A 27,479-nucleotide genomic window follows, 5' to 3' on the forward strand; every position below is an offset into this window, starting at 1 on the left:
ACGATGGGGCGAATGGCCTCCTCTCGATTGGACACTTTCTTATGCTCTTATGTTCTTAAAATACAGACCTACTTATTATTGAGAAGAAGAAAGACGATGTAAGATGTCACTCTGGAAAAGGTGTACTGAATCGGCCTGCCTGACAACCATTGCCTTACTGTATCTGGACAGCAGTTTAAGTCATGCGCAAGAGAGAGAGTGTAGATATGCAGATGGAGGGCTCTGTAACTTCTGTGAGAGAGAGAGAGAGAAAGGGAAAGAGAGAGGATAGGGCAGGGCAAGTAAAAGTAAGCAAATGAGTGAAACCGACACTTCCTACTTCTCCACAGCCACCATGTTGCCTCTGAGCCTGAGCCAGAGCCTGGAGCCTGAATGGCCTCCCTTGCTCAGCGGGGGAACCGGTGTGGCAGGTGTGTGACGGTGAGTGGCAGGAAAAGAGACATACAGGTCCGACCGGTCCTGGAGGGCGACTCCCTCAGCGAGGTATGGGGCAGCAGTACGGCTCCCAGCCGCCCAATCAGGACCCAGGTTGCACCAGGCTTGGCTGAAACATTAACATCACTCTGTAGAGTTTCCTCAGGGATTGCCAAACTCACCATCCGCACGCCAGGGAGCCGGACATCTAATGGCACACCTGAACATGGTATGTACTCATAGGATTTCTCTTGCTGTGGTTAGTAGTTTGACCTTCCTCTCTATCTTGCTCTCTCTCTCTCTTGATTCTCTGTATTGGATGTGTCCGGGGTTTGTTGCTCTATATTCTCAAGTTGTTGTCCTGAATGTTGTGTAACTGTTAGGGTGAGAGTAGATGATATATAGAGAAGGACACAGGTCTGTCTTGGACCAGGCTGGAGGTGAGAGTGGCCAGGAGAGATGCTTTGAAAGATAAAGACTTTCCTCCAAGTCGGCTCTCAAAGGAAAACCTCAGCTTCCAGTATAGCCTTTATCTGTGAATGGCAGGCACAGTGATTGTTTCTCAGAAGGGAATCTTTGGGGACTCAGGGCTGATCAGAGGTTGGTTGCCAAAGATCTGAATAACTGCACTGGTCAAAATGCCACCTGCAGACTGTAGGGTTGTCTACCTGTACTCTGGGGTTTTATGTTTTTTGGATTGTTTTCTGCAGTTTAAAGACTCTTATGTTAAAGGGAGAGAATGAACATTGCGTTCCCCATCAGTCTGACCGCACTGAGCAGAGCGCTCACAAACAGGAAGCTCTGAAACATTTGAGTCTCTGTGTCTGCAGTGTTCATCCGTTTTGAGATAAGATGAAGATAAGATGGTTTCTTTTTTTGTTTTTCAGTTGTATTTTGTCAATCTCTCCTTGCCAGTTTTATCTTTCTGTGGTGCAGATTCTCACAGATGAGCAGCAGCTCAGAGATAATCTGTAATCTGACATCTCTTCAATACACAATGCATACTCGACAATCGCCGTACAAGGATGTGATGTGTCCTCTTGGGGGCTTTTGTAGGTAAACTGCCACTGTCTGAGAGCCCCGGACTGTGGCGCTGGACAAAAGTGTGAAAATGTAAAGGCTTGCAGAATGAACCAGACAAAAATAAAATCGAACAATAAGCAAAATAGAACTTGTTAAAAACTGATCCTAAACTGATCAGTTGCGCCAGATCTTTAACAGGACTTTAAACCCATTCGTTTTGGTCGAATGATCGGTTTATTTGTCTTAGAATAGCTACAAACCATAGATTTAAACCCCGAAAAAGTACATTCAAATTGGACAGATTTTTCTCTTGCGCTTTCCTGTATTTCTAAAAGCTCCCACCAGATATCACCTGGGCTGTTCAGATTCTGTATCAGGCAATACTGATTTGGCATTATCTTACATGCTGACAACGCTCATCCACATTGCTATGAAACTGTGTGTATCCTGGTTAGGTCTCGTGTTTGTGGTCACGACACTTTGTAGTCTGAGCAGTCGCTATGCTCAACAGATATATTAACCAGAGATTGACTGGATTTTGGCTCAGTCCGAGTGAACTAGACCTCTGCTCATGCTGTGAGTCGCCCCGTCTCAGTTTATTCAGCCCAGTGGAAATCTTGGCCAGTGATCCACTTCCTCAGCTTGGCGTTCGATGGGATTGCGAGTTGCCGGTTGTGATGTCACTGTCCCAGCTACGTGGTGATGCGGCGTTTGTTTTTAGTGTTACTTCGTGCTTGTGGGTCATTTTCTCATATGCTGCCATGCTTTATGCTTTATTAATTAGAAAGGCTAGTTAATTAGTTTAGGTTCAATGGGCCCTGATTGGGAGTTATTCATTGTGGATTATGACAATTGTATTGTTGTTAATTCACTCCTACATGCCATGTTATGGAAGCACCCACAGCTGGTATTCCTCCGTCAGCTGCGAGTGACATCACACAGTCTGACACAACCCCGGCCATGAGTGTTCCTTCCCTCATTCCCTATTCCAGGTCCTCCCAGAGGTGTTCTCTTTGTGGGATTGACGTTGGGACTCTGAGCCAGGCTGTGAAGTGTCTTCAGCGCTGTCCTGTTCTCCCTGAGCATGCTGTGCTCCACTCCCAGCTCTGGGACAGGGTGCATTGTGGGTAGATGTACAGGTGCCACTCACTGAAAAACTGTATCAGTGCTTGCAGGGCCCTGTGGTCCCCAATATCACTACACTGCACTGGCTGGGCATGGGGCCCTTCACACACACCAGCCTCTACACAACACCCCCCACCTCTGGTACAGTCCTTCACTGGTAGAGGGCACCTTCTCTCATCACGTTTGGTAATAAAGTGTGGATGTGTTCATCATTAAGGCTTGAGGCCGAAAGAACACTAAATCCCTTTCGGTCAAACCTTTCTACTCTGCGTTTGTATCTACAAGCCGTATGCAAACATACAGGGAGTTCAAGGTTTTGAGGAGAAAGCCTATGTTGTATCCCTGTCTGTTACCTCTGGTCATGTGCTATATCTGCTCCCATCCGAGACAGTTCTGTTTGCTTCTACCCAGAATCCCTGTTCCGAGCACAGCCTGAATGGAACAGGGCAGAGCTCTCGACAACAACTCTCTGAGATCACTGCTATTGTCTTTATTTTTTCACCACAACACATCCTCCACACCCTCTCCCAGCTGAGCTACACTCACACACACAAGCACACGCACTCTTACTCTTATGCACACACACACACACGCGCACACACACACACACACACACACACACACAGACTGTGCATTACACACCGCACACACACACACACACACACACACTCTCATGCACGCACGCACGCACACACACCTTGCAATTCCCTAGGCGCTGTCGGAGCGGGAGTGTGGCGATTTGAATATCCATAAATACCAAGTATTCAAATTACATAATTAGTGAAATGAGTAAATCATCAGCAGAGAAGAATCTGTGCAGGCCGGTCTGGTGAGATACAGTTACTCCGCCAGTTGCTTTCCAGCTTTTCGCAGTGAGCTTGTGCTCTAAGACACCCCTTAGATTCTTCTTCTTCTTGCTTTCAGAATCGTCCCTCGTCTCCGTGGTCAATGTATGAGATCATTGGGCCTTTTTGGGCCCTGCCTCTCCTCCTGGGCTTTACTGGGCTTTCACCTCTATAGACCATGAGTAAGTCTTTATAATGGAGGGTCTTCACCCCTTCATCAGTCTCTACTCACTCCCCAAAGGCCCGAGAGATGTGTTACTTTGGCAGTTTGGCCACTGCTATGACGGGGTGTTGCAGTGGTCCCTCGAGGCGGGGAGCACAAAGATAACCGCCCCACTCGGCACCATCTCTGCTCTTTAAATCCCAGCCCCTCTGAAGTGGCCCGGTGAAGTGGGACACAGGGTGCATTGGCAGCACCGTCCAGCCCCCTGCCCAAAAGGGGGCAATGCTACATCAGCTGGAATATTGTGCCCCCTCAGTTTTGTATCCCTATCTGTCCTACAGTTTGCCCCCTCAGTGTAGCAGCAAAGAATAACATCAAACCGTACGTTTTCTGGGGCACACAGCTCACTTCCGGGAGCTCATGAATATTAAACTACTACTATACTAAATTAAACTAATTAAACTACTAATTAAACTACTATATGCTTCATTCTCACACATTTTACCCGTTGGAAAAAATCTAATTTTGATTGGCCTTCACACGGCAGAAGGGCGGGGTCAGTTTGACCATCTAGATTTAAAGTTACGTGTGCCTACAACGAAAATAAAAAAAATAAGTTTCTCCGCGCAGCTGGATAAAAAAATATATCTAACATTACTAATTAGTAGGCAAAATTAATAGTTTACCAATGCTCACAATTGCTAGGAAATAACACTTACTACCCAGGAACAAAAATTGTGTTACATTACAGTGTTATCCATCCTGTGTAATCATCGAGTGAAAATAGTTGTGCCCCCTTAGACATTTCTGATGCCCCCTTGCCGAATTAATCCTGCTGCTGGGCCTGCCCCTGCCACTCTCGGTGTAAGTAATGTGTCAGTTTTTGGATTAATCTTTTCCAAGTATCTGGGTTCCAGGTTCAATAGTCTGAGGTATGCTAATTAGGCCGTGTAAAAGCCCATGCAGTCGTTGCTCTTCCTGGAACTCTCTTCAGTGCAGCAGCGTCATCTATTGTACTCCCATGTCCCCAACTGAACACTGAGTCCTGAAAGTTGTTGCAGAGCAAGTTTTAAACAATGACCTAGCTGGATCTTATTGTTTCTTACATTGAACCTTAAACCTTTCCAAAAAGGTCAGGGCCGCCTTAAAACAGTTTCATCAAGTTCAGCCTTTTAAGGGTTGATCTGAGCATTTGTTTGATTGCACGGCCGAGAGGTAAACACTGGTGTGTCTATATAAATGGCCAGGAATGAGGTGGCTCTTCTCCAGAACTGCCTGAAATGTTGACAAGCCTGTGGTTGTGTGTGTGTGTGTGAGAGACAGAGTTACTGTACATATGGGAAAATGTATTCAATTTAGCCAAATTATCCACAGCCCAAAAAGAAAGTATGATGACGATTTTTTTAATTCATAGACACCAGAGAAACTCAGAAGCTACCCATTATTTTTGTATTGTATCTTCTTGGGTCAAAGAGAGAACTTTTAAATATGTCACTTTTCTTACTTTTGTTTGGAATAAAGCAAAGTATTCCTTTAGTCTCACACAGTGTTCAAATCTGGGCCCTAAAGTCCACATAGCGCTGCTCTAGTCTGGGCCCTATAGTCCACACATAGTCCCACCCTATTGTCTGGCTCCAGTCTGTAATAGAGATAACACTACGTCAATTCTCCCTACAGCACCATCCCTCGTGTGTCCGATCCCTGGCCTGTCCTTCACGGCGCTCTGGGTGAATGAATGCAGGAAAGCCTGACAATTTGCATTCCCTATTTGCCTTCCCTATGAAGTTGCGCTGCTGTACAATCTGTTACTTATGTGAATGTTGTTTGTTGATCGTTTTTTTATGGGACACATGAAAATGAAGATTTGTTTAGATTATGCACGAGTAACACCCTTGAAAAAGCAGAACTGAAGCGCACATTCACCGGCAACTTGGAACAGGAATGCAGTTCATGCTGGTAAATGAAGGGTTTGAGCCGTGACATTTGGCAGGAGAGGGGAACAAACAACAAGAACATAAGATGCATAGCAATAAAAGGAAATTAAAACAAAAGCCTTCATCACTGGTGGGTCGGAGAGGAGAAGTGCGCACTTCGAGGAATGTGGAGTCGCTGCATTCCTGCCGTGGCCTGGAATGAAATCCTGCAGCTTTGCATTCTTGGAGAAATGCATTCGTTTTCACTAGAAAAACCCAGGAGCGATGCTTGATCTTTAAGTGCACCTTATTCCAACCAATCACCAGCCAGTATGAGGCGTTCGTTCGCAGAAGAGTCAGTCGGCTCCTGAAATTGGAACACAAGCTTTTGAAAAATACCCGTCAGTTCCTGGATCAGTGGCAAGCGGCGTCACCTCGGGAGCTGAGCAGGAAATATGCATTTTCACATTCCGACACATTCCAAGTGTGACACAGGGCTTTTGTTTCCTGTTCAGAAGAATCGGGTCATCAGATCTCAGTTTTGTGGTAAAAATGCGTTTGTTGAAATTGATTCTTAAGAACGTGGTGGATTAGATCCCTGGCGTCGGGCTTTCTGCCTCTTCCCATCCTGCCAGTCCACAGCGCAATCGCAGCTACAGCCCTGTCAGGAAGACTGACGCTCTCTCTCTCTTTGAGAACAAGGCTGAGCTCCCAGGCGCCTGGTAAGGTCGAGTTGAGACCCCACCCCTGGCAGCGCACTGCTCTTTGAGGAATCACAGCCACAGTCAGTTATGAAAACCCAGATTGAAGTCAGCACTGTTGACTACAGGGCCCAGACTGGAGCGGCGCTGTGGGGACTATAGGGCCCAGACTGGACCGCAGCCTGCATGAGATAATTTCTGAGCTCACCACATGTGGGCTGATTCCTGTGCGCTCTGGGTCTGGGGGGGTTTACCATCTGTTGGTTGCTCAGGGTCATCTTACCAGGAAGATCAGTGATCGGTGGAAGAAGCCTTCTGAAATCCCCACTCCGTTTCATTTTTTTGAGGAACAAACCTTTGTGTGGCCAGGAGCGGCAGCCTCAAAGCCACAGGATGACTTTCCAACAGGTGCTTCTCTCCCCCTGGACTCGATGTTCTCGCTCAGACCCCCTGCATATGCGTGAGCTGCAGTGACTCCTGTTCGCAGGAGCACGAACTCTTCACGCACATGCTTCACTTCGCAGCCTCCTGCCTGGATTTGCTGCAGTAGATTGCATAGAAGCAGGCGGACACAGACAAAGCTGTGCCGAGATCCCGAGGAGCCGGTGCTCTGGAGATCTCCTCTCGATGGGGATCTTGACGTAAGAGCGGCGTGGTTGCGGTTCCCTACATTCATCCTCCAGGCTCTTGCTAACAGCTGAGGCCTCCAGGGTCATAACATGCTTGTAGACTTCATCTGGAGATGGAAATCAAAATCTGCACTGTGGCAAAAACAACAACTAACATTTGGCCGAATCAGTGTATCAGCTGAATGTTTAATCTGAAGTTGAGTTACATTGTTGTGTAATTACCACTATTACCAGAATTCAAAATAATTCTGTTCTCTCTTTCCGCAGAATGATAATCCTCCTCCCTACAATCCCAACCCAGTGCATCCCCAACCACCCCCCCAGTACGAGGACTATGGTTGGCAAGAGGGTGGGGGGGTACCTCCCTACCAGCCCTACTACATCCCCCAGCCGCCCCCCACAGTTGCGGCCCCCTGTGTGACTCAGCAAGCTGCCCGTAAGCAGACCGGTCACTACACGTCACCCCAGGACCAGACAGTATAGAGACATCAACACTGTTCTATACACCTGTATCTGAGTATAGAGACATCAACACTGTACTGTACACCTGTATCTGAGTATAGAGACATCAACACTGTACTGTACACCTGTATCTGAGTATAGAGACATCAACACTGTTCTATACACCTGTATCTGAGTATAGAGACATCAACACTGTACTGTACACCTGTATCTGAGTATAGAGACATCAACACTGTTCTATACACCTGTATCTGAGTATAGAGACATCAACACTGTACTGTACACCTGTATCTGAGTATAGAGACATCAACACTGTTCTATACACCTGTATCTGAGTATAGAGACATCAACACTGTACTGTACACCTGTATCTGAGTATAGAGACATCAACACTGTACTGTACACCTGTATCTGAGTATAGAGACATCAACACTGTACTGTACACCTGTATCTGAGTATAGAGACATCAACACTGAACTGTACACCTGTATCTGAGTATAGAGACATCAACACTGTTCTATACACCTGTATCTGAGTATAGAGACATCAACACTGTACTGTACACCTGTATCTGAGTATAGAGACATCAACACTGAACTGTACACCTGTATCTGAGTATAGAGACATCAACACTGAACTGTACACCTGTATCTGAGTATAGAGACATCAACACTGTTCTATACACCTGTATCTGAGTATAGAGACATCAACACTGTTCTATACACCTGTATCTGAGTATAGAGACATCAACACTGTACTGTACACCTGTATCTGAGTATAGAGACATCAACACTGTACTGTACACCTGTATCTGAGTATAGAGACATCAACACTGTACTGTACACCTGTATCTGAGTATAGAGACATCAACACTGTACTGTACACCTGTATCTGAGTATAGAGACATCAACACTGAACTGTACACCTGTATCTGAGTATAGAGACATCAACACTGTTCTATACACCTGTATCTGAGTATAGAGACATCAACACTGTACTGTACACCTGTATCTGAGTATAGAGACATCAACACTGTACTGTACACCTGTATCTGAGTATAGAGACATCAACACTGAACTGTACACCTGTATCTGAGTATAGAGACATCAACACTGTACTGTACACCTGTATCTGAGTATAGCGACATCAACACTGTACTGTACACCTGTATCTGAGTATAGAGACATCAACACTGAACTGTACACCTGTATCTGAGTATAGAGACATCAACACTGAACTGTACACCTGTATCTCAGTATAGAGACATCAACACTGTTCTATACACCTGTATCTGAGTATAGAGACATCAACACTGTACTGTACACCTGTATCTGAGTATAGAGACATCAACACTGTTCTATACACCTGTATCTGAGTATAGAGACATCAACACTGTACTGTACACCTGTATCTGAGTATAGAGACATCAACACTGTACTGTACACCTGTATCTGAGTATAGAGACATCAACACTGAACTGTACACCTGTATCTGAGTATAGAGACATAAACACTGAACTGTACACCTGTATCTGAGTATAGAGACATAAACACTGAACTGTACACCTGTATCTGAGTATAGAGACATCAACACTGAACTGTACACCTGTATCTGAGTATAGAGACATCAACACTGTTCTATACACCTGTATCTGAGTATAGAGACATCAACACTGTACTGTACACCTGTATCTGAGTATAGAGACATCAACACTGTACTGTACACCTGTATCTGAGTATAGAGACATCAACACTGAACTGTACACCTGTATCTGAGTATAGAGACATCAACACTGAACTGTACACCTGTATCTGAGTATAGAGACATCAACACTGAACTGTACACCTGTATCTGAGTATAGAGACATCAACACTGTACTGTACACCTGTATCTGAGTATAGCGACATCAACACTGTACTGTACACCTGTATCTGAGTATAGAGACATCAACACTGAACTGTACACCTGTATCTGAGTATAGAGACATCAACACTGTACTGTACACCTGTATCTGAGTATAGAGACATCAACACTGAACTGTACACCTGTATCTGAGTATAGAGACATCAACACTGTACTGTACACCTGTATCTGAGTATAGAGACATCAACACTGTACTGTACACCTGTATCTGAGTATAGAGACATCAACACTGTACTGTACACCTGTATCTGAGTATAGAGACATCAACACTGTACTGTACACCTGTATCTGAGTATAGAGACATCAACACTGTACTGTACACCTGTATCTGAGTATAGAGACATCAACACTGTACTGTACACCTGTATCTGAGTATAGAGACATCAACACTGAACTGTACACCTGTATCTGAGTATAGAGACATCAACACTGTTCTATACACCTGTATCTGAGTACAGTACAGTATAGAGACATTAATACTGTTTGTTCCAGCGCAAGGGTACTGAGCCCAGTGTGGACCGGCGGTCAGTGTGTGAGAGTGAATGTGACCTTTCACCTGTGACGGTGGTCTTCTCCCCAATAGCCCTCCGTCGCAAGAACCCCGCATGCTGCAGTAATGGCTGCCGCTGGCTGGGGGGCTCCACCGGCTTTGTGATACTCGCTGTGGCCATCGCTATTGCCATCTGGCTCGGAGGTGAGAGTGAGAGAGAGAGAGAGAGAGAGAGAGAGAGAGAGAGAGAGAGAGAGAGGGGTGGGGGGGGTCAGTGATTGCAGGCTGGGAAAGAGGGCATGTTGGAGGTTGGGAGAGAGAGGGAAATCCCAGCTCTTGACCCCTTCACCTCGGTGCTGACCTCTTGTCCCCTCCTGTCCCTTGCAGTACGCTACGGCCCCGGACTGGTGTCCAGTGCGATCAAGGGCACCGGGGGGACCCCCACTGTGATCACCCCCGACACCTGCCCGGCCTCTGCGGTGCTCTGTGACGGCAAGAAGGACTGCCTGCAGGGCAGTGACGAGGCAGGCTGCGGTGAGGAGACTACACCCTGCACCCGGCACACCGCTCTACACAGACACACTACTCTACACAGACACACTACTCTACACAGACACGCTGCTCTACACAGACACACTACTCTTCACAGACACACTGGTCTACACACCGCTGTACACAGACACACTGCTCTACACAGACACACTACTCTACACAGACACACTGCTCTACACAGACACACTACTCTACACAGACACACTACTCTACACAGACACACTGCTCTACACAGACACACTACTCTACACAGACACACTACTCTACACAGACACACTACTCTTCACAGACACACTGCTCTACACAGACACACTGCTCTACACTCTACACAGACACGCTGCTCTACACAGACACACTACTCTACACAGACACTACTCTTCACAGACACACTCTCTACACTCTACACAGACACACTGCTCTACACAGACACACTGCTCTACACAGACACACTACTCTACACAGACACACTACTCTACACAGACACACTACTCTACACAGACACACTGCTCTACACTCTACACAGACACGCTGCTCTACACAGACACACTACTCTACACAGACACACTGCTCTACACAGACACACCGCTCTACACTCTACACAGACACACTACTCTACACAGACACACTGCTCTACACAGACACTCTGCTCCACACAGACACACTGCTCTACACAGACACACTACTCTACACAGACACTACTCTTCACAGACACACTCTCTACACTCTACACAGACACACTGCTCTACACAGACACACTGCTCTACACTCTACACAGACACACTACTCTTCACAGACACACTACTCTACACTCTACACAGACACGCTGCTCTACACAGACACACTACTCTACACAGACACACTACTTTTCACAGACACACCACTCTTCACAGACACACTACTCAACACAGACACACTGCTCTACACAGACACACTACTCTACACAGACACACTGCTCTACACTCTACACAGACACACTACTCTACACAGACACACTGCTCTACACAGACACACTGCTCTTCACAGACACACTACTCTTCACAGACACACTGCTCTACACAGACACACTACTCTACACAGACACACTGCTCTACACAGACACACTGCTCTACACTCTACACAGACACACTACTCTACACAGACACACTGCTCTACACAGACACACTGCTCTTCACAGACACACTACTCTACACAGACACACTGCTCTACACAGACACACTGCTCTACACAGACACACTGCTCTTCACAGACACACTACTCTTCACAGACACACTACTCTTCACAGACACACTGCTCTACACAGACACACCGCTCTACACTCTACACAGACACACTGCTCTACACAGACACACTGCTCTACACAGACACACTGCTCTTCACAGACACACTACTCTTCACAGACACACTACTCTACACAGACACACTGCTCTACACAGACACACTACTCTTCACAGACACACTGCTCTACACTCTACACTCTACACAGACACACTGCTCTACACAGACACACTACTCTACACAGACACACTACTCTTCACAGACACACTACTCTACACTCTACACTCTACACAGACACACTGCTCTACACAGACACGCTGCTCTACACAGACACACTACTCTTCACAGACACACTGCTCTACACTCTACACAGACACACTGCTCTACACAGACACACTGCTCCACACAGACACACTGCTCTACACAGACACACTATTCTACACAGACACACTACTCTACACAGACACACTGCTCTACAATCTACACAGACACACTGCACTACACAGACACACTACTCTACACAGACACACTGCTCTACACAGACACACTGCTCTACACTCTACACAGACACACTGCTCTACACAGACACACTGCTCTACACAGACACACTGCTCTACACTCTACACAGACACACTGCTCTACACAGACACACTACTCTTCACAGACACACTGCTCTACACAGACACACTACTCTACACAGACACACTGCTCCACACAGACACACTACTCTACACTCTACACAGACACACTGCTCTACACAGACACACTACTCTTCACAGACACACTGCTCTACACTCTACACAGACACACTGCTCTACACAGACACACTGCTCTACACAGACACACTACTCTACACTGTCACACTGCTCCACACAGACACACTACTCTACACAGACACACTACTCTTCACAGACACACTGCTCTACACAGACACACTGCTCCACACAGACACACTACTCTACACAGACACACTACTCTACACAGACACACTACTCTTCACAGACACACTGCTCTACACAGACACACTGCTCTACACTCTACACAGACACACTACTCTTCAGACACACTACTCTTCACTCTACACAGACACACTACTCTACACAGACACACTACTCTACACAGACACACTACTCTTCACAGACACACTGCTCTACACAGACACACTGCTCCACACAGACACACTACTCTACACAGACACACTACTCTACACTCTACACAGACACACTACTCTTCACAGACACACTGCTCCACACAGACACACTGCTCTACACAGACACACTGCTCTACACAGACACACTACTCTACATAGACACTACTCTTCACAGACACACTCTCTACACAGACACACTACTCTTCACAGACACACTGCTCTACACAGACACACTGCTCTACACTCTACACAGACACACTACTCTACAGACACACTACTCTTCACTCTACACAGACACACTACTCTACACAGACACACTACTCTACACAGACACACTACTCTTCACAGACACACTGCTCTACACAGACACACTGCTCTACACTCTACACAGACACACTACTCTACAGACACACTACTCTTCACTCTACACAGACACACTACTCTACACAGACACACTACTCTACACAGACACACTACTCTTCACAGACACACTGCTCCACACAGACACACTACTCTACACAGACACACTACTCTACACTCTACACAGACACACTACTCTTCACAGACACACTGCTCCACACAGACACACTGCTCTACACAGACACACTGCTCTACACAGACACACTGCTCCACACAGACACACTACTCTACACAGACACACTACTCTACACTCTACACAGACACACTACTCTTCACAGACACACTGCTCCACACAGACACACTACTCTTCACAGACACACTGCTCTACACTCTACACAGACACACTGCTCTACACAGACACACTGCTCCACACAGACACACTGCTCTACACAGACACACTACTCTACACAGACACACTACTCTACACAGACACACTGCTCTACAATCTACACAGACACACTGCACTACACAGACACACTACTCTACACAGACACACTACTCTACACAGACACACTGCTCTACACTCTACACAGACACACTGCTCTACACAGACACACTGCTCTACACAGACACACTGCTCTACACTCTACACAGACACACTGCTCTACACAGACACACTACTCTTCACAGACACACTGCTCTACACAGACACACTACTCTTCACAGACACACTGCTCTACACAGACACACTACTCTACACAGACACACTGCTCCACACAGACACACTGCTCTACACAGACACACTACTCTACACAGACACACTACTCTACACAGACACACTGCTCTACACAGACACACTGCTCCACACAGACACACTACTCTACACAGACACACTACTCTACACAGACACACTACTCTTCACAGACACACTGCTCTACACAGACACACTGCTCTACACTCTACACAGACACACTACTCTACAGACACACTACTCTTCACTCTACACAGACACACTACTCTACACAGACACACTACTCTTCACAGACACACTGCTCTACACAGACACACTGCTCCACACAGACACACTACTCTACACAGACACACTACTCTACACTCTACACAGACACACTACTCTTCACAGACACACTGCTCCACACAGACACACTGCTCTACACAGACACACTGCTCTACACAGACACACTACTCTACATAGACACTACTCTTCACAGACACACTCTCTACACTCTACACAGACACGCTGCTCTACACAGACACACTACTCTACACTCTACACAGACACACTACTCTTCACAGACACACTGCTCTACACTCTACACAGACACACTACTCTACACAGACACACTGCTCTACACAGACACACTACTCTACAGACACACTGCTCTACACAGACACACTGCTCTCACTCTACACAGACACACTGCTCTACACAGACACACTGCTCTACACAGACACACTACACTCTACACAGACACACTACTCTTCACAGACACACTACTCTACACTCTACACAGACACACTGCTCTACACAGACACACTACTCTACACAGACACACTGCTCTACAATCTACACAGACACACTGCACTACACAGACACACTGCTCTACACAGACACACTACTCTACATTCTACACAGACACGCTACTCTTCACAGACACACTGCTCTACACAGACACACTGCTCTACACAGACACACTACACTCTACACAGACACACTGCTCTACACTCTACACAACACACTCTCTACACTCTACACACTACTCTACACAGACACACTGCTCTACACTCTACACAGACACACTACTCTACACAGACACTACTCTTCACAGACACACTGCTCTACACTCTACACAGACACACTGCTCTACACAGACACACTGCTCTACACAGACACGCTGCTCAACACAGACACACTACTCTATACAGACACACTACTCTTCACAGACACACTGCTCTACACTCTACACAGACACACTGCTCTACACAGACACACTGCTCTACACAGACACGCTGCTCCACACAGACACACTACTCTACACAGACACACTGCTCTACACTCTACACAGACACGCTGCTCTACACAGACACACTGCTCCACACAGACACACTACTCTACACAGACACACTACTCTACACAGACACACTGCTCTACACAGACACACTGCTCTACACAGACACACTACTCTACACAGACACACCGCTCTACACTCTACACAGACACACTGCTCTACACAGACACGCTGCTCTACACTCTACACAGACACACTGCTCTACACAGACACACCGCTCTACACTCTACACAGACACACTACTCTTCACAGACACACTGCTCTACACTCTACACAGACACACTACTCTACACAGACACTACTCTTTACAGACACACTGCTCTACACTCTACACAGACACACTGCTCTACACAGACACACTACTCTACACAGACACACTGCTCTACACAGACACACTGCTCTACACAGACACACTACTCTTCACAGACACACTGCTCTACACAGACACACTACTCTACACTCTACACAGACACACTGCTCTACACTCTACACAGACACACTGCTCTACACAGACACACTGCTCTACACAGACACACTACTCTACACAGACACACTACTCTACACTCTACACAGACACACTGCACTACACAGACACACTACTCTACACAGACACACTGCTCTACACTCTACACAGACACACTGCTCTACACAGACACACTGCTCTACACAGACACACTACTCTACACAGACACACTACTCTACACAGACACACTGCTCTACACAGACACACTGCTCTACACTCTACACAGACACACTGCTCTACACAGACACACTGCTCTACACAGACACACTACTCTTCACAGACACACTGCTCTACACTCTACACAGACACACTGCACTACACAGACACACTGCTCTACACAGACACACTACTCTTCACTCTACACAGACACACTGCTCTACACAGACACACTGCTCTACACAGACACACTACTCTACACAGACACACTGCTCTACACAGACACACTACTCTACACTCTACACAGACACACTACTCTTCACAGACACACTACTCTTCACAGACACACTGCTCTACACTCTACACAGACACACTACTCTACACAGACACACTACTCTTCACAGACACACTGCTCTACACAGACACACTACTCTACACAGACACACTGCTCTACACAGACACACTACTCTTCACAGACACACTGCTCTACACTCTACACAGACACACTGCTCTACACAGACACACTGCTCCACACAGACACACTACTCTACACAGACACACTACTCTACACAGACACACTACTCTACACAGACACACTGCTCTACACTCTACACAGACACACTACTCTACACAGACACACTGCTCTATACAGACACACTACTCTTCACAGACACACTGCTCTACACTCTACACAGACACGCTGCTCTACACAGACACACTACTCTACACAGACACTACTCTTCACAGACACACTGTCTACACTCTACACAGACACACTGCTCTACACAGACACACTGCTCTACACAGACACACTGCTCTACACTCTACACAGACACACTGCTCTACACAGACACACTGCTCTACACAGACACACTACTCTTCACAGACACACTGCTCTACACTCTACACAGACACACTGCACTACACAGACACACTGCTCTACACAGACACACTACTCTTCACTCTACACAGACACACTGCTCTACACAGACACACTGCTCCACACAGACACACTACTCTACACAGACACACTACTCTACACAGACACACTGCTCTACACAGACACACTACTCTACACAGACACACTACTCTACACAGACACACTGCTCTACACAGACACACTACTCTACACAGACACACTACTCTACACAGACACACTGCTCTACACTCTACACAGACACACTACTCTACACAGACACACTGCTCTATACAGACACACTACTCTTCACAGACACACTGCTCTACACTCTACACAGACACGCTGCTCTACACAGACACACTACTCTACACAGACACTACTCTTCACAGACACACTCTCTACACTCTACACAGACACACTGCTCTACACAGACACACTACTCTACACTCTACACAGACACACTACTCTTCACAGACACACTACTCTTCACAGACACACTGCTCTACACTCTACACAGACACACTACTCTACACAGACACACTACTCTTCACAGACACACTGCTCTACACAGACACACTACTCTACACAGACACACTGCTCTACACAGACACACTACTCTTCACAGACACACTACTCTACACTCTACACAGACACACTGCTCTACACAGACACACTGCTCCACACAGACACACTACTCTACACAGACACACTACTCTACACAGACACACTACTCTACACAGACACACTGCTCTACACTCTACACAGACACACTACTCTACACAGACACACTGCTCTATACAGACACACTACTCTTCACAGACACACTGCTCTACACTCTACACAGACACGCTGCTCTACACAGACACACTACTCTACACAGACACTACTCTTCACAGACACACTCTCTACACTCTACACAGACACACTGCTCTACACAGACACACTACTCTACACAGACACACTGCTCTACACAGACACACTACTCTACACAGACACACTACTCTTCACAGACACACTGCTCTACACAGACACACTGCTCTACACTCTACACAGACACGCTGCTCTACACAGACACACTACTCTACAGACACACTCCTCTACACTCTACACAGACACACTGTACAATACACATTTATTGACCTGGTGTCTAGTACAGAGGAATTAATACCATACTGTGAACCCTATAGTCCCCACAGTGCCGCTCCAGTCTGGGCCCTGGATCTGGTGCCCCACAGTAAACCCCAGTCTCCCTCTCTTGCCCCTGCAGTGCGCTTCGCTACAACTAACACCCTCCAGGTGATGAACTACAAGGACAAGACGTTCCTGCCCGTGTGCTTTACAGAGTGGAACAACTCCCTCGCAACCTTGACCTGCACGGAGCTGGGATTCAGAGAGTAATCTCACCCTGCCTGCTGCCCTGCGCGGGGTCATGTGCCCGAGTACATACATACATACACACACACGCACATGCACACGCAAACTGCACTGTAAATGGTGATAGTTACTCACAGTAATGGCTTATTTATGTCTGTTATTCTCACAAAGTTCTGCATATTCTTATTCTTATTAATAATATAATTATCAATTAGCAGATGCTCTTGTCCAAGGTGACCTACAACAACACAATACACATTTCAAAGGTTACATCAAAGCAGTTCAATGCACTTAGTAAACTCACAATGGAGCAAGACTCATTTTGTAAAAGTTACTCCATGGCAGTCAAAGGACACCTTACTACAATAACTATATGATGGAGAATGTCCTTATTTGGACCACTGATCAAGTGAAAAATCGATCACAGCGTGCGCACATTTAGTCTCTTATGTGACAAAAGCGAAGACAGCTCAACTTCCTGTTGCTGCTCCTCCACAAAGAGCGATTGCTTCAGGAGGAAGTGGTGTCATTTGCTACCACCCAGTGGTGAGAGACTGAAAGTGCGACTGTATTGAATTTGGTGACCAAAATGCTGGGGGAGCAGAGGGAAAATAATCTGTGGTCAGTGCAGTCGTTACATGATCTGGGGGGTCAGCAGAGATTCGCGCAGCTCCACACTGTGGCCGATGGTGAGTCCGTGTGTTTCTGCCCACTGTCAGATACTACAGAAGCAGCAGCAACTTCACCAGCTCCGCGTACGGCTTCCTGACCGTGACCCCGACGACCTCTGACACCATCCAGGGCCAGCTGAGCTACAGGTACATCCATCAGCAGAGCGAGTCCCGTGTGGGATCAGACTCCACAGACCCGTCACAGAATACAACCCCTGTGAATAAACTAGTCTGACTTTCCTTGAGGGGGCAAATCTTGTGTTTGTCAAAGGGTCCAGAACAATTTGTGGGTCATAAATGCAGTTAATTAATGGGGGATGGGTTTCATAAACATAAATGGGTTTCATGGATTGTTTTATCAATTCATTTCATAAACTCATTCTGTAGCGAAGCTGTGCAAAGCAGGGTATACCTGTGCGTACTTGTTAGTCAGCCAATAGGAAACTTCGATATTGTATCTGCTGAGAGGTACGTTAACAGACATTGAACTACATGTTTTAGTTTAATAATGGGACCTGTTTGTAAATGTAGACCGTGTTAACCCTAACCCTCACCCTGACCTTCAGAAATATCGGTGCGAACAAATATAAACACTAACGCTCTGTTCAATAGAAGTCAGCTGCCACCAACAACATGTACGTCAGCCTTCGCCTGTTACTGTGGATTCCACTGGGCTGTTGTTCAGTTACAGGATGGTGTTCAGCAACGGCTGTTGTTTTGTTCAGTAATGGGCTGATGTTCAGTAACGGGCTGCTGGTGTTCAGTAAGGGGCTGTTGTTCAGTAAAGGGCCGTTGTTCAGTAAAGGGCTGCTGTTGTTCAGTAAGGGTCTGTTGTTCAGTAAAGGGCCGTTGTTCAGTAACGGGCTGTTGTTGTTCAGTAAGGGTCTGTTGTTCAGTAACAGGCTGCTGGTGTTCAGTAAGGGGCTGTTGTTCAGTAAGGGTCTGTTGTTCAGTAAAGGGCTGTTGTTCAGTAACAGGCTGCTGGTGTTCAGTAAAGGTCTGTTGTTCAGTAAGGGGCTGTTGTTGTTCAGTAAGGGTCTGTTGTTCAGTAACAGGCTGCTGGTGTTCAGTAAAGGTCTGTTGTTCAGTAAGGGTCTGTTGTTCAGTAAAGGGCTGTTGTTCAGTAACGGGCTGCTGTTGTTCAGTAAGGGGCTGTTGTTGTTCAGTAAGGGTCTGTTGTTCAGTAACAGGCTGCTGGTGTTCAATAAAAGTCTGTTGTTCAGTAAAGGGCTGTTGTTCAGTAACGGGCTGCTGTTGTTCAGTAAGGGGCTGTTGTTGTTCAGTAAGGGTCTGTTGTTCAGTAACAGGCTGCTGGTGTTCAGTAAAGGTCTGTTGTTCAGTAAAGGGCTGTTGTTCAGTAACGGGCTGCTGTTGTTCAGTAAGGGGCTGCTGTTGTTCAGTAAGGGGCTGTTGTTGTTCAGTAAGGGTCTGTTGTTCAGTAACAGGCTGCTGGTGTTCAGTAAAGGGCTGTTGTTCAGTAACGGGCTGTTGTTGTTCAGTAAAGGTGTGTTGTTCAGTAAGGGGCTGTTGTTCAGTAAAGGGCTGTTGTTGTTCAGTAAAGGGCTGTTGTTCAGTAACAGGCTGCTGGTGTTCAGTAAGGGGCTGTTGTTCAGTAACGGGCTGTTGTTGTTCAGTAAAGGTGTGTTGTTCAGTAAGGGGCTGTTGTTCAGTAAAGGGCTGTTGTTGTTCAGTAAAGGGCTGTTGTTCAGTAACAGGCTGCTGGTGTTCAGTAAGGGGCTGTTGTTCAGTAAGGGGCTGTTGTTGTTCAGTAAAGGGCTGTTGTTCAGTAACAGGCTGCTGGTGTTCAGTAAGGGGCTGTTGTTGTTCAGTAAGGGGCTGTTGTTCAGTAATGTACTGCTGGTGTTCAGTAACAGGCTGGTGTTCAGTAAAGGGCTGTTGTTGTTCAGTAAAGGGCTGTTGTTCAGTAACAGGCTGCTGGTGTTCAGTAAGGGGCTGTTGTTCAGTAAGGGGCTGTTGTTGTTCAGTAAAGGGCTGTTGTTCAGTAACAGGCTGCTGGTGTTCAGTAAGGGGCTGTTGTTGTTCAGTAAGGGGCTGTTGTTCAGTAACAGGCTGCTGGTGTTCAGTAAAGGTCTGTTGTTCAGTAAGGGGCTGTTGTTCAGTAAGGGGCTGTTGTTCAGTAACAGGCTGTTGTTGTTCAGTAAGGGGCTGTTGTTCAGTAATGTACTGCTGGTGTTCAGTAACAGGCTGGTGTTCAGTAAGGGGCTGTTGTTCAGTAACAGGCTGCTGGTGTTCAGTAAGGGGCTGTTGTTGTTCAGTAAGGGGCTGTTGTTCAGTAATGTACTGCTGGTGTTCAGTAACAGGCTGGTGTTCAGTAAGGGGCTGTGCGGTGACGCTGTTGTCCTCTCCCTACAGCTCCTCCTGCCCAGGCCAGCAGACGGTGTCTCTGAAGTGTACAAGTAAGATCCTTCTTCATCTTCCGTTTGATTGAATTGAACTGAGCTGGCTATTGTACTGCACCCCACGCTGTGCCTTCACCTCCTTCCCTCTCCTTCACCTATCCTCACGCTCTTCTCTTCCCTCTGTTTCTTCCCTGTCCTACTCTTCCCCTCCCTCTTCTTCCTCCTACTTCACTTTCCCTATCTCCTCTCCCCCTCCATCTCTCTCACTCCCTCTCCCTCCTATTCACTCTCCTCCTCTCCCCTCAGACTGTGGCCTGCGAACCTCTTCCACCAGGATCATCGGGGGCACGCAGGCGTCTCTGGGGAATTGGCCCTGGCAGGTCAGTCTTCACTACAAGGGCTTCCCCACCTGCGGCGGCACCATCATCTCCCTCGACTTCATCGTCACAGCCGCACACTGCTTCCCCAGGTCAGAGGTCAACCCCTCTCCCACCCCCACACCCAGACACTGACGACTGACACGCTGACTGACTGACTGAACTGACTGAAGTACACACTGACTGACTGACTGAATAACACACTGACTGCCTGAACTGAATAACATACTGACTGAAGTACACACTGACTGACTGACTGAATAACACACTGACTGACTGAACTGAATAACACACTGACTGACACACTGACTGAATAACACACTGACTGACATGCTGACTGACTGACTCAATAACACACTGACTGAAGTACACACTGACTGACTGACTGAATAACACACTGACTGACACACTGACTGACTGACTGACTGAATAACACACTGACTTATTGACTGACTGAAGTACACACTGACTGACTGGCTGTATAACACACTGACTGACTGAACTGAATAACACACTGACTTATTGACTGACTGACACGCTGACTGACTGACTGAATAACACACTGACTGAAGTACACACTGACTTATTGACGAGTGACACGCTGACTGACTGACTGAATAACACACTGACTGACACGCTGACTGACTGACTGAACTGACTGAAGTACACACTGACTGACTGACTGACTGTATAACACACTGACTGCCTGAACTGAATAACACACTGACTGACTGACTGACTGACTGAATAACACACTGACTGACTGACTGAACTGACTGAAGTACACTCTGACTGACTGACTGAATAACACACTGACTGAACTGAATAACACTGACTTATTGACTGAGTGACACGCTGACTGACTGACTGAATAACACACTGACTGACTGAATAACACACTGACTGACACACTGACTGACTGAATAACACACTGACTGACACGCTGACTGACTGACTGAATAACACACTGACTGAAGTACACTCTGACTGACTGACTGACTGAATAAACACTGACTGACTGAACTGAATAACACACTGACTGACACACTGACTGAATAACACACTGACTGACATGCTGACTGACTGACTCAATAACACACTGACTGAAGTACACACTGACTGACTGACTGAATAACACACTGACTGACACACTGACTGACTGACTGACTGAATAACACACTGACTGACTGAACTGAATAACACACTGACTTATTGACTGACTGACATGCTGACTGACTGACTGAATAACACACTGACTGAAGTACACACTGACTGACTGAACTGTATAACACACTGACTTATTGACTGAGTGACACGCTGACTGACTGACTGAATAACACACTGACTGAAGTACACACTGACTGAACTGTATAACATACTGACTGACTGACTGACTCAATAACACACTGACTGACTGACTGACTGACTCAAGTACACACTGACTGAACTGTATAACATACTGACTGACTGACTGACTGACTGAATAACACTGACTGAAGTACACACTGACTGACTGAACTGTATAACACACTGACTTATTGACTGAGTGACACGCTGACTGACTGACTGAATAATACACTGACTGACACACTGACTGACTGACTGAACTGACTGAAGTACACTCTGACTGACTGACTGAATAACACACTGACTGACTGACTGAACTGACTGAAGTACACTCTGACTGACTGACTGAATAACACACTGACTGACTGAACTGACTGACTGACTGAACTGACGGAATAACACTGACTTATTGACTGAGTGACACGCTGACTGACTGACTGAATAACACACTGACTGACTGAATAACACACTGACTGACACACTGACTGACTGACTGAACTGATTAAAGTACACACTGACTGACTGACTGACTGAATAACACACTGACTGACACACTGACTGACTGAATAACACACTGACTTATTGACTGATTGACACACTGTCTGACTGACTGAATAACACACTGACTGAAGTACACACTGACTGAACTGTATAACATACTGACTGACTGACTCAATAACACACTGACTGACTGACTGACTGACACACTGACTGACATGCTGACTGATTGACTGATTGACGCACTGACTGAACTGTATAATACACTGACTGAGTGACACACTGACTGACTGACTGAACTGACTGAATAACACACTGACTGACACACTGACTGACTGACTGACTGACTGACTGACTGATTGACTGAATAACACTGACTTATTGACTGACTGACACGCTGACTGACTGACTGAATAACACATTGACTGAAGTACACACTGACTGACTGAACTGAATAACACACTGACTGACATGCTAACTGACTGACTCAATAACACACTGACTGAAGTACACACTGACTGAACTGTATAACATACTGACTGACTGACTGACTGACTGACACACTGACTGACATGCTGACTGACTGACTGATTGATTCACTGACTGACTGACTGACTGACTGAATAACACACTGACTGACTGACTGACTGACTGACTGACACACTGACTGACATGCTGACTGACTGACTGATTGATTCACTGACTGACTGACTGACTGACTGAATAACACACTGACTGACTGACTGACTGACTGACTGACAAGCTGACCGACTGACTGATACACTGACTCACCGATTGATTCATTTACTGACCGAATGACTCCTTGATCGATATCATATCAAACTCATTGTTTACACTGAGTAATAGAGTAAACACTTAATCTGTGCTAATCAGAGGAAGGTCCTTCTACCAACACTGTGTGAACGCACTATCCATCCGCTCATTTTATCCATCAGTGTCTTTAGCCTCCCTTCACTGTGTGCTTCCTAATTGCTCCGCTCAGCTGTTCAACGGGGGCGGGAGCATTGTGGGCTGTGTTTTGCTGTGCTGTGGCAGGCAGTCAACCAGTCTCTCTCTCTCTCTCCCTCCCTGCCTCTCAGCTCCGACCCCAACTCCAAGATCCCGAACAACTGGCTTGTGTACTCAGGCACCGTGTCTCAGCTCTCGCTGCCCCTGCCCTCCTACGTAGACATGATCATCGTGAACGAGAACTACAACTCAAATACGCACAGCAATGACATCGCCTTGCTGCGACTGGCCAGCCCTCTCACCTTCAACAGTGAGCGCCTGATTTTCCCACTGCCCTGCTGTCTGCAGTGTGCCTCACAGTGTGTCAATGTCTCAGTGTGTTCTGGGCAGTGTTTCTCAGCGTGTCAGTGTGTCTCACAGTGTCTCAGTATGTTCTGGGCAGTGTGTCTCAGTGTGTCTCACAGTCTCACAGTGTGTAAGTGTGTTCTGGGTAGTGTGTCTCAGTGTGTCAGTGTGTCTCACAGTGTCTCAGTATGTTCTGGGCAGTGTGTCTCAGTGTGTCTCACAGTCTCACAGTGTGTAAGTGTGTTCTGGGTAGTGTGTCTCAGTGTGTCAGTGTGTCTCACAGTGTCTCAGTATGTTCTGGGCAGTGTGTCTCAGTGTGTCTCACAGTCTCACAGTGTGTAAGTGTGTTCTGGGTAGTGTGTCTCAGTGTGTCAGTGTGTCTCACAGTGTCTCAGTGTGTCAGTGTGTCTCACAGTGTGTAAGTGTGTTCTGGGTAGTGTGTCTCAGTGTGTCAGTGTGTTTCAAGTGTGTCAGTGCGTCTCACAGTGTTTTTGTCTGTTTCAGATAATATCCGCCCCATCTGTCTCCCTGCCTTCAACCAGAATTTCCCTGCAGGGATCGCATGCTGGACCACAGGCTTCGGGACTCTGCATCAGGGGGCCTGTAAGAGCACTGGGCTGGGGGAGGACGGCAGGGTCACGGCCAGGGAGGAGGGGAGGAGTGGAAGAGAGGGAAAGCAAGGAGGGAGGGATTGGGGGGGACAGTGAGGCAGACTGGAAGACATAGAAGCGAGAGGGTTTTGAAACAGGACAGCAGACTCAATGTACAAACAGGGTATATTTGTATTTATTTATGCATTTTTTGTTCTGTGCAGCCCAAGGCTCCAACTCGCTGATGCAGGTGTCGGTGAAAATGATCGACTCCACCGTCTGCAACAGCCGCACTGTCTACAACGGCGCAATCACCTCCAGTATGCTGTGCGCTGGAGACCTCAACGGGGGCGTCGACTCCTGCCAGGTGAGCTGCTTCTCCTCCCCTCAGCTGGGCTCCCTCCCGGCCCAGGAATGACCAGGGAAGACAATCTGTTCTGTCTTTTTGATGTTTCTTGTTGTTGTTGTTGCTTGTTAAAGAAGTGTGAGTGTTTGTGTGTGTGTCCAACTCGCCTGTTCACTGCTTCAAATTAGTCTGCAATAATCTCTCTCTCTCTGTCTCTCTCTCTCGGCAGGGTGACAGCGGGGGCCCCCTGGTGTGTCAAATGGAGGGGAGCTGGTTGTTGGCTGGCATCACCAGCTGGGGGGCGGGCTGCGGGCAGCCGAACAGTCCAGGGGTGTACAGCAAAGTGACCCAGCTGCTGCCCTGGGTCTACACACAGATGCAGGTGAGACTGCAGCCACGATACACACTGCAATACACACTGCAGTACGCACTGCGTTACACACTGCACTACACACTGCACTATGCACTACACTATGTACTACGCTACATTGCAGTCTATAGACTACACTCAGGCCCACACACTATGCACTATGCACTGTGTCTCCTTTCCACACTCCCTCATCCCCCACCCCCAGTCTCAGAGCTCTCTCCCTCGTCCCCGGACTGCAGGGCTCTAACGTGTCCCCTCTTGTGTTGGTCCCCCAGGAACAGAAGCCCTGAGACAGGGGCCGAGCACCGAGGGCAGCCCATGCATGGGGGCAGCAGCAGTGGGCACAGCAACCATTCCTGAGCCCTGTCCTTCACTAGCTCCACCAGTGCACAGCACCCCCCTGGTGCCGGACGGTTCTCCCCAGCTCTTTTTCCTGCCCTTCACCGATGCTGTTATTCCTATACGATACTGTTTACCTCACAAGCAAGGCTGCAATACCTGACAATAGCAAGACAACACAGATATCTTCCGCTCCCAGCGATGGCTTTTGTCTCGATTAGGACCTGGAGCCGGCTTAACCACTATCAATCAAGGTTTCGAGGGCAATGGAAGCTTAAAGTTTTTAGCTCTGAGGGGTAAAAGACCAGTGCTGGAGATCCCCTGTGTCTTCTGATTTGTCTTAATTACTGAGGTTAATTAGTCCTTGAACTGATCTGTTAGCTTGCTCAGATCATTTGATAGGGCTCATGCAATCTAACCATGAATCCCTTGCATGTTCTGATGTACATATATAAATATTCCTCAATGTCTATGTACATGTCAGGTGTAAATATTGTATAGTTTTATGAAAGTGTGTTGGAGTGGTGGGTGCAGGGACAGAAACACAGATCTGGCTGGGTGGCGGAGAGTGGGGAGGGCAGGAGCGGGGTGGAAATGGTAGCCACCCGCAACCTCACCCAATCTTATTTGCCAGTATTTCTCTGATATGTAATTAAATTAAACTGAGGAAACATAAGATTAAATGTATTGACTGATGTGACTCCGATACTCTGTATTTGTTATAGAAAAGGAAATTCTATTAAATTAAATTATCTAAGTCTGTTAAATTAAATTAAAAGATATTCTAATGATGTCGATGGAGTCCTGCCCCCAGCTGTCTACCGCTGTGCACCCCCCCAACAAAGACCAATAACTGACATAACCTGGGGGTGGAATGGGACTCAGAGATTGTGTCTGTCTGTCTGTGTCTGTTTGTGTTGGTTCTGGGATTTTTGGTTGTATTTTTATTATTATAATAATGATTATATGATAATTTATTGAGAATAGCATTACTGATGTGTGCGATACGTGTCCAGCACTGACTCCATTCTGTAATTCATTGCTGAATGCCAAATAAATGCGGGGTGGTGGAAAATATCAAGTTCTAAATCTGCTCCCATTTGTTTGTGTACTCTTTATATATGTGTTTCTGTTTGACTCTAAATACAGTAAATAAAGTATAATCATAAATCTTGAAAAACTA

At 46.9% G+C, this 27,479-nt stretch overlaps 1 protein-coding gene across 1 annotated transcript; it reads left to right on the top strand.

Annotated features, from left to right (window-relative positions):
- Window positions 1–500: 500 nt before the first annotated feature.
- tmprss13a (transmembrane serine protease 13a) lies at window positions 501–27,479 on the top strand. Its single transcript, XM_066711433.1, has 13 exons — window positions 501–643; window positions 7,081–7,249; window positions 9,782–9,892; window positions 10,076–10,222; window positions 17,978–18,104; window positions 18,804–18,902; window positions 21,129–21,172; window positions 21,422–21,584; window positions 24,438–24,616; window positions 25,156–25,254; window positions 25,466–25,608; window positions 25,817–25,969; window positions 26,233–27,479. Exons 1-13 carry the CDS (start codon window positions 626–628, stop codon window positions 26,245–26,247), a joined length of 1,467 nt encoding a protein of 488 aa, XP_066567530.1. The 5' UTR covers window positions 501–625; the 3' UTR covers window positions 26,248–27,479.

This window comes from Amia ocellicauda, chromosome 1, assembly GCF_036373705.1.
Source record: "Amia ocellicauda isolate fAmiCal2 chromosome 1, fAmiCal2.hap1, whole genome shotgun sequence".
Taxonomy (NCBI): domain Eukaryota; kingdom Metazoa; phylum Chordata; class Actinopteri; order Amiiformes; family Amiidae; genus Amia; species Amia ocellicauda.